Source organism: Terrapene carolina, unplaced genomic scaffold (assembly GCF_002925995.2).
Source record: "Terrapene carolina triunguis isolate 2854851 unplaced genomic scaffold, T_m_triunguis-2.0 Scaffold189, whole genome shotgun sequence".
NCBI classification, from domain to species: Eukaryota; Metazoa; Chordata; order Testudines; family Emydidae; genus Terrapene; species Terrapene triunguis.
The window spans coordinates 18772726-18781839 of NW_020664540.1; the positions used below are offsets into that span (position 1 = coordinate 18772726).

General features: G+C 45.8%; 1 protein-coding gene across 2 annotated transcripts in view; it reads left to right on the forward strand.

Moving 5' to 3' along the window:
- MIS18BP1 (MIS18 binding protein 1) overlaps window positions 1-8246 on the forward strand; it is a 54315-nt gene extending 46069 nt beyond the window's left edge. For both annotated transcript variants that reach the window (XM_029912108.1, XM_029912109.1), the window contains exons 14-16: window positions 166-250; window positions 6313-6373; window positions 6598-8246. In XM_029912108.1, the coding sequence (XP_029767968.1) occupies window positions 166-250; window positions 6313-6373; window positions 6598-6695 (244 nt within the window). In that variant the 3' untranslated portion in view covers window positions 6696-8246. The remainder of the gene's footprint in view (window positions 1-165; window positions 251-6312; window positions 6374-6597) is intronic.
- The last annotated feature ends 868 nt before the right edge of the window (window positions 8247-9114 follow it).

Consider the following 9114-nt stretch of genomic DNA (forward strand, 5'->3'; position numbering starts at 1 on the left):
GATTTTTTAAAAATAAGACTAAATATGTTATCCATTTTTCTTTAAAATGGTTCAGTTACTTTTCTGCCTTAGGGGGTAACTAATTTATAATGGCTGTAATTGTACCAACTGGAATCTGCAGCGTAGATACACCAGTAATACTGACTGAATTGTTTGTATTTACAGGCATGATTACGATAAGTATGTGTTTAGAATGCAAAAGAACACACAAGGCAAGAAGGGTACCTGGGGCAACATCAAGAAGAAATCGGTAATGATTTTTTCCTGTAATTTGAACTGAAAACTAGTGATGCTAGTATGGAGTATGTAGCCAGGAGTTCCTGTGCACTGTTCCTCCTGCAGAATGGAATCAGAAAAATCCCACAATTGCAAAGCTGTAATTGTGGACCTACTTGTTATAGTAAAAGCTCCCAGTCTTCAAAACTGTATGTTGGAGAAAACAACTTCTAGCCAGAAAATGGCAATTCTCGGTCACGACTAAATGCAGAAACACTAGGAGCTAGATCCACAAAGGGATCTAGGAACCTAACTAGCACTTTAGGTGCCAAAGTCCAAAATGTAGCTCCTCAGATCAGCTGCTGCCTAGCCCTGTAGGTCAGGGGTGGGCAACCTGCGGCCCGTCGGGGTAATCCGCTGGTAGGCCGCGAGACAGTTTACATTGACCGTCTGCAGTTCCCAGTGGCCGTGGCTTGCCATTCCCGGCCAATGGGAGCTGCGGGAAGCGGTGTGGGCCGCAGGGACGTGCAGGCTGCTGCTTCCCGCAGCTCCCATTGGCTGGGAACGGCGAACCATGGCCACTGAGAACTGCGGGCAGCCAGGTCAGGCATCCAGCTGCTTAAGGCTCGGAGCGATGCACAATCTAGGAAAAGATAGGCAGATAAACACCTGACTAGCCTCCAGGGCCCTGTCTGATAAGCTCCCTTACTGAATCAGACCCCTCTAGGCAACTTACACAAGAGAGAACGCCTCCTTCAAAACTCTTAGCCCAGTGGTCACGATTCTCACCTGGGATGTAGGAGGGTTTTGAGCTGGGATCTGCCAGCTCTCACATTTGCTCTAACTGTTGAGCTAATGTGGGGCTCCCTCAGTCTCTCCTGTTGAAGCTGTTGCACTATGGTTTAAATAATGAAAGAGTCATGGGGCCAGAGAGAAAGAAAGCATTAGTAATGGGGTAGTCTCGTGGTTAGAGCACTCACCTGGGAAGGTCCAGTCCCCCAGTCTAATGATGTTTTTAAACATTAGTTATCCACAATGGAACAGCTTCAACAGGCGGCCTGCCGGATTCCCCCATCACAGTCTCCCATAGCCCAGTGATTAGGGCACTCACCTGAGAGGTGGTAATCTCAGTTCAAATCCTGCTCCCTGTTGTGCAGGGAGTGGGAGAAATTTGAACCAGAGGTCTCCAACCACCCAGGTGTGTCCCCTAACCACTGGGATAAAAGTTGAGGGAGCTCCTCTTACTATTAAAAATAAAGTGCCTAATGCCCTCAGTGTTTGAAGCTGAGGGAAGTGCCTCCTTGTAGCCTGGACTTAAGCCCTGCCCCTCTCTTGGCTATAGGCACCTAATACCTCCCTCATGTTGGCACCTGCCATGACCTGGCTTGGGCAAGGAGCCACCTAGCCTGCTCATTTCTGTGAATCCCATTCTCAGGTGCTGCTTCCTCCATTCATCATATTCATAGATTCATAGATTCATAGATTCTAGGACTGGAAGGGACCTCGAGAGGTCATCGAGTCCAGTCCCCTGCCCGCATGGCAGGACCAAATACTGTCTAGACCATCCCTGATAGACATTTATCTAACCTATTCTTAAATATCTCCAGAGATGGAGATTCCACAACCTCCCTAGGCAATTTATTCCAGTGTTTAACCACCCTGACAGTTAGGAACTTTTTCCTAATGTCCAACCTAGACCTCCCTTGCTGCAGTTTAAGCCCATTGCTTCTTGTTCTATCCTCAGAGGCTAAGGTGAACAAGTTTTCTCCCTCCTCCTTATGACACCCTTTTAGATACCTGAAAACTGCTATCATGTCCCCTCTCAGTCTTCTCTTTTCCAAACTAAACAAACCCAATTCTTTCAGCCTTGCTTCATAGGTCATGTTCTCAAGACCTTTAATCATTCTTGTTGCTCTTCTCTGGACCCTTTCCAATTTCTCCACATCTTTCTTGAAATGCGATGCCCAGAACTGGACACAATACTCCAGCTGAGGCCTAACCAGAGCAGAGTAGAGCGGAAGAATGACTTCTCGTGTCTTGCTCACAACACACCTGTTAATACATCCCAGAATCACGTTTGCTTTTTTTGCAACAGCATCACACTGTTGACTCATATTTAGCTTGTGGTCCACTATAACCCCTAGATCCCTTTCTGCCGTACTCCTTCCTAGACAGTCTCTTCCCATTCTGTATGTGTGAAACTGATTTTTTCTTCCTAAGTGGAGCACTTTGCATTTGTCTTTGTTAAACTTCATCCGGTTTAACTCAGACCATTTCTCCAATTTGTCCAGATCATTTTGAATTATGACCCTGTCCTCCAAAGCAGTTGCAATCCCTCCCAGTTTGGTATCATCCGCAAACTTAATAATCGTACTTTCTATACCAATATCTAAGTCGTTAATGAAGATATTGAACAGAGCCGGTCCCAAAACAGACCCCTGCGGAACCCCACTCGTTATGCCTTTCCAGCAGGATTGGGAACCATTAATAACAACTCTCTGAGTACGGTTATCCAGCCAGTTATGCACCCACCTTATAGTAGCCCCATCTAAATTGTATTTGCCTAGTTTGTCGATAAGAATATCATGCGAGACCGTATCAAATGCCTTACTAAAGTCTAGGTATACCACATCCACAGCTTCTCCCTTATCCACAAGACTCGTTATCCTATCGAAGAAAGCTATCAGATTGGTTTGACATGATTTGTTCTTTACAAATCCATGCTGGCTGTTCCCTATCACCTTACCACCTTCCAAGTGTTTGCAGATGATTTCCTTAATTACTTGCTCCATTATTTTCCCTGGCACAGAAGTTAAACTAACTGGTCTGTAGTTTCCTGGGTTGTTTTTATTTCCCTTTTTATAGATGGGCACTATATTTGCCCTTTTCCAGTCTTCTGGAATCTCTCCCGTCTCCCATGATTTTCCAAAGATAATAGCTAGAGGCTCAGATACCTCCTCTATTAGCTCCTTGAGTATTCTAGGATGCATTTCATCAGGCCCTGGTGACTTGCAGGCATCTAACTTTTCTAAGTGATTTTTAACTTGTTCTTTTTTTATTTTATCTGCTAAACCTACCCCCTTCCCATTAGCATTCACTAGGATAGGCATTCCTTCAGACTTCTCGGTGAAGACCGAAACAAAGAAGTCATTAAGCATCTCTGCCATTTCCAAGTTTCCTGTTACTGTTTCTCCCTCTTCACTAAGCAGTGGGCCTACCCTGTCTTTGGTCTTCCTCTTGCTTCTAATGTATTGATAAAAAGTCTTCTTGTTCCCCTTTATTCCCTTAGCTAGTTTGAGCTCATTTTGTGCCTTTGCCTTTCTAATCTTGCCCCTGCATTCCTGTGCTGTTTGCCTATATTCATCCTTTGTAATCTGTCCTAGTTTCCATTTTTTATATGACTCCTTTTTATTTTTTAGATCATGCAAGATCTCGTGGTTAAGCCAAGGTGGTCTTTTGCCACATTTTCTATCTTTCCTAACCAGCGGAATAGCTTGCTTTTGGGCCCTTAATAGTGTCCCTTTGAAAAACTGCCAGCTCTCCTCAGTTGTTTTTCCCCTCAGTCTTGATTCCCATGGGACCTTACCTATCAGCTCTCTGAGCTTACCAAAATCCGCCTTCCTGAAATCCATTGTCTCTATTTTGCTGTTCTCCCTTCTACCCTTCCTTAGAATTGCAAACTCTATGATTTCATGATCACTTTCACCCAAGCTGCCTTCTACTTTCAAATTCTCAACGAGTTCCTCCCTATTTGTTAAAATCAAGTCTAGAACAGCTTCACCCCTAGTAGCTTTTTCAACCTTCTGAAATAAAAAGTTGTCTGCAATGCAGTCCAAGAATTTGTTGGATAGTCTGTGCCCCGCTGTGTTATTTTCCCAACATATATCCGGATAGTTGAAGTCCCCCATCACCACCAAATCTTGGGCTTTGGATGATTTTGTTAGTTGTTTAAAAAAAGCCTCATCCACCTCTTCCACCTGGTTAGGTGGCCTGTAGTAGACTCCTAGCATGACATCACCCTTGTTTTTTACCCCTTTTAGCCTAACCCAGAGACTCTCAACACTTCCGTCTCCTATGTCCATCTCTACCTCAGTCCAAGTGTGTACATTTTTAATATATAAGGCAACACCTCCTCCCTTTTTCCCCTGTCTATCCTTCCTGAGCAAGCTGTATCCATCCACACCAACATTCCAATCATGTGTATTATCCCACCAAGTTTCAGTGATGCCAACAATGTCATAGTTGTATTTATTTATTAGCACTTCCAGTTCTTCCTGCTTATTACCCATACTTCTCGCATTTGTATATAAGCATCTAAGATACTGGTTTGATCTTTCCTCCCGGTTTTGTCCTGACCCTCCTTTCTCTCTGCCAATATAGCCCACACTCCCTCTCGTCTCCGACCCATCTCCCAGGTCTCCATGTTCCCCACTTACCTGCGGGCTTTGCTCACCTGTCCCCGTCGAACCTAGTTTAAAGCCCTCCTCACTAGGTTAGCCAGTCTGTGTCCAAATAGGGTCTTTCCCCTCCTCGAAAGGTGAACACCATCTCTGCCTAGCAGTCCTTCCTCAAATAGCATCCCGTGGTCTAGGAAGCCAAAGCCCTCCTGGCGACACCATCTTCGCAGCCAGGCATTCACCTCCATGATGCATCTGTCTCTGCCCGGGCCCCTACCTTTGACAGGAAGAATCGAAGAGAATACCACCTGCGCTCCAAACTCCTTCACCCGTACTCCCAGAGCCCTGTAGTCACTCTTGATCCGCTCAGTGTCACACCGTGCAGTATCATTTGTGCCCACATGGATGAGTAGCATGGGGTAGTAGTCAGAGGGCTGGATAATCCTCGACAATGCCTCCGTAACGTCTCGGATACGGGCTCCCGGCAGGCAGCATACCTCCCGAGATGAAATGTCAGGGCGACAGATGGGCGCCTCCGTCCCCCTCAGCAGAGAGTCTCCGACCACCACTACCCTACGTTTCCTATTCGCAGTGGTGGCCGCAGACCTCCCAGCCTTAGGGGTACGAGGCTTCTCCTCCTCTACTGTAGGGGGTAATGCCTTCTTTCCTGTATCAAGAAGAGCATAACGGTTACCTGTTACCACAGCGGGAGGGTTCGGAGCAGGGGTGGAGCACTGCCTGCTGCCAGAAGTAACCAGCTGCCAGTGTCCACCCTGAGCCATCTCCTTCTCCACCAGTGGTCTATCAGCAGTCCTGTGTCCTGGGACAGCTACCTCAGCTGTCTCCACATGGACACTGTCCAGGAATTGCTCGTGGATTCGGATGCTTCTCAACCTAGCCACCTCCTCCTGTAGCTCTCCCACCTGCTGCCTGAGAGATTCCACCAGCAGGCACCTTTCACATTGGATGGTCCCCCCAGCCTGGATATCAGTAAGTGGAAATTGCAAGTTACAGTCTCTGCAAAACCACACCAGGATCTGGGTAGAAGCATCCATGCTCAGGCGCTCTGTCTGGCTACAGGCGCAGGTGGAGGAGACAGAAGCAGTGCTGGCACAGGTGTTGCGGGTCTTCCTAGCCATCGTAAGCCTCCCTCTGTCAAACTCCCGTCTGCAGCCCCCTGTCCGCCCAAAAGGGTGCTGTATTGCTCCTCCTTCACCTGGAGAACTCCCTTGCGAAACTCCCTGTTAGCAGCCCCTGTTCGCAAACGCTCTCATGTAGGAGCCCGAGTGCAAAAGCCAGGCTTTGTGAATCCATGATTTTCTAGGCACCTACCCAGTTAAGTGTGGCGATGCTCCAGGTCACGATGCCTAGGTTTCTTTGTGAATCTACCCCACGTGCCTAACTTCCTCCAAACCCAAACTCAGCTGCTGCCTCACCCCATAGGTACTAAATTCCCACCGGTGGGCATGTGCAAAATCGACTGCTTCCTGGTACCTAGGTCACGCCAAAGCCCTGGTGGGATTCACAAAATCTGTCTCACCTGGAGGACCCAATCTGGTGGATGGTCTCTGAGGCCAGCTACTGAATGGGGCCCTACACCACACATAATTGCATTAGAATAGTGAACTAGTATCTTCATTATAGTTGATGCAACAATGGACAAAGTTGTGTAAACTTGTTCCCCTGTCATTTAAATCAGGCTCGAACTGTGTTTACCACTCCAACCTCGGGAAGAACCACCACATTTGCCTTCGATCAAGGTGAGCTTTGTTATCCTTGCTGCTTTTCCTCATTTCAGGCCTAATCCTTTGAGATACTGAGTTGAAGGTGATTGCTACCTTCAAGCTAGGAGTGCAGTAGGATGCTCCCTAAAGCTGTTCTGTTGGAGCAAAATCAGCAGCAATTCACTTCCTGCTTGCACTTGCTGTCTCTAAGTGCTTTGCTACTCCAGTCAACTTTTCCCCCAATGCTTTCCTTGTTGCAGGTGCAGTGAATGACTCTGTTATAGGGAAGCTGTTCGTAGGTGAAGCAGCAGAGCAGTCTGATGAAGAAGAGCAAGAAGATTCCTATTTTTCTACTTAACCAAGTCCATGGTTGTAAATAGTTTAACACTTACTGTAACTTCTACTGAATTAAAGGGCAAAATATTCCAAGGGGCTTCAGCTGGCCCTTTCAACGTGTGCTCCCAGACTTGGTCGTCTCACACTGAAATTTGGCCTGTAGTGTTTTAAGGTGTCCAATTATGTTCGAGTCTTGTTTCATTCATACCTACTGATGCGATTAATAATACTTGATCTTTTGTGTAAATTAAAACTCTGTCCCAGTTCAGGGTGTACCTCTCACTTCACTTCCTCTTGGGGGGAAAATTTATAAAATACCAATTAGTGTCAAAAGTTTTTTTTCCTTTTAAGGTAAAAATAATGTTTTAAAAATGGTAGTGTAATAAACCTACAGTAGGGTTTGTAATGAAATGGCCTTTTAATTTCCTATATTGAAAACCGCTGTATTTTTATTAAATAACTCTTCTCAATGCTTTTCAAATGTCTCAACGGTTTCATAATCATGTCATTGTTATAGTAAATGATGTAAAGGTGTAAATATAAAATCAGTTAGTTACCAGCTGCTTAATGTTGCAAACCTGTACCTTCAGATAGTATGTAGGAATTTTTTTTATAAAGCCTTTTTAAATTGGGGGGAGGAGAGAGTGGGGATCTCTGGCCATGTAGGATCTGTATATGAGGCTTCTCGAAGAAAAGACAAGTCCCACTTTTCAGCAGCTAGGGCCTGACACCAGGTGCATCTCTCTGCTGAGTTGCTATATCCTTAGAAGCATCGAGGGAGGCCTTCACCCTAGTGAGCCTTAATGTGTCCCTAACTGCCACAAGCTGAGTGTACCTGTTACTTTCTTCTGGGTCTGTCTTCAATAGTGCAGGGTGAATTGGGAAAGGTTCCCACCTTAACGTTTCTCAGGCCAGAGGAAGGTTGGGCATGCCTCCCTGCTTAGCAGCTGTCCCCCTCTCCCCCAATAAGCTATAGGACTTGCCCATGGAGGTGATAGTGTAACCCTGCTATCACCTCCATGGGATCTGCTATTTCCATAGGTGGAGTTTGGGGGCATGCTCAGACCCTTAATTAATGCCCCTAGCTTTGTATAAAGCTAGACTCTGTTTATGTAGCTTGCTGTGCTGGGGTGAGGATCAGTTATTGTTTGTAAAACACACTGAAGAGTTTAGCTGGACTCACATGACTTTGGGTAAGGGACTATTCCCATGTGTGCAACTGATTGTTCTTTCCTAAGTGGAGTACTTGGCAGTTGGCCTTACTGATTTTCATCCTATTTACTTCAGCCCATTTCTCCAGATCATTTTGAAGTTTAATCCTACTATTTCCTCTTGATTTAGCATACTCTTCTCCCCCGCCTGCCTAAAAAGCTGTTCAAACTTACTTTCTCGTTTTCTACACAAGCTCTATGGGAAAGAATTACATAATCATATATACTTCACTCTCCCTTCAAAAAGGAACAAAGCTTTAACTGCTACCATGGAAGGTAAAGGGCTTAGGAGCAAAATAAGTAGGGTCGTGAAAAACACATCACAGACTGAAATCTGGTCTTTTGTGTACTTTTACCCTATACCAGGGGTTGGCAACCTTTCAGAAGTGGTGTGTCGAGTCTTCGTTTATTCACTCTAATTTAAGGTTTCACGTGCCAGTAATACATTTTAAAGTTTTTAGAAGGTCTCTTTCTATAAGTCTATACATACAGCAATAGTTTAGTTCTATATTAAAGTAAATAAGGTTTTTTAAAATGTTTAAGAAGTGTGAGTGCCACTGAAAATCAGCTCGTGTGCTGCCTTTGGCAGGTGTGCCATAGGTTGCCTACCCCTGCCCTATACTATACTGATTTCACGGAGAGGACCAGCGTTTCATGAACTGGGGGGCCCTACCCAAAAGGGGTTTGCAGGGGGCTCATGGTATTGCTAACCTTCTGACCTGCCTTCAGAGGTGGGTGGCGGAGAGCAGCAGCTGCTGGCCAGGCGCCCGGCTCTGAAGGCAGCGCCCCGCCAGCAGCAGTGCAGAAGTAAGGGTGGCAATACCATGCCATCCCACCTTACTTCTGGGCTGCTGCCTTCAGAGCTGGGGGGCTGGAGAGGGCTCAGCTCTGGAGGCAGCAGCACAGAAGTAAGGGTAGCAATTAGGGCTGTTGAATAATTGCAGTTAACATGCAATTAACTCAAAAATTATTGTGATTTAAAAAAATTGTTATTAATGGCACTGTTAAACAATAGAATACCAATAGAAATACCCTGTTTCCCCGAAAATAAGACCTACTTCCAGTTTTGCCTCTCGCTGTAATATAAGGCATCCCCCGAAAATAAGACCTCCCCATAATAAGGCCACCCCGGAATATAAGGCCGCCGCCAGGACAAGAAAAATAAGACCTCCCCTGAAAATAAGACCTAGCGCATCTTTGGGAGCAAAAATTAATATAAGACACTGTCTT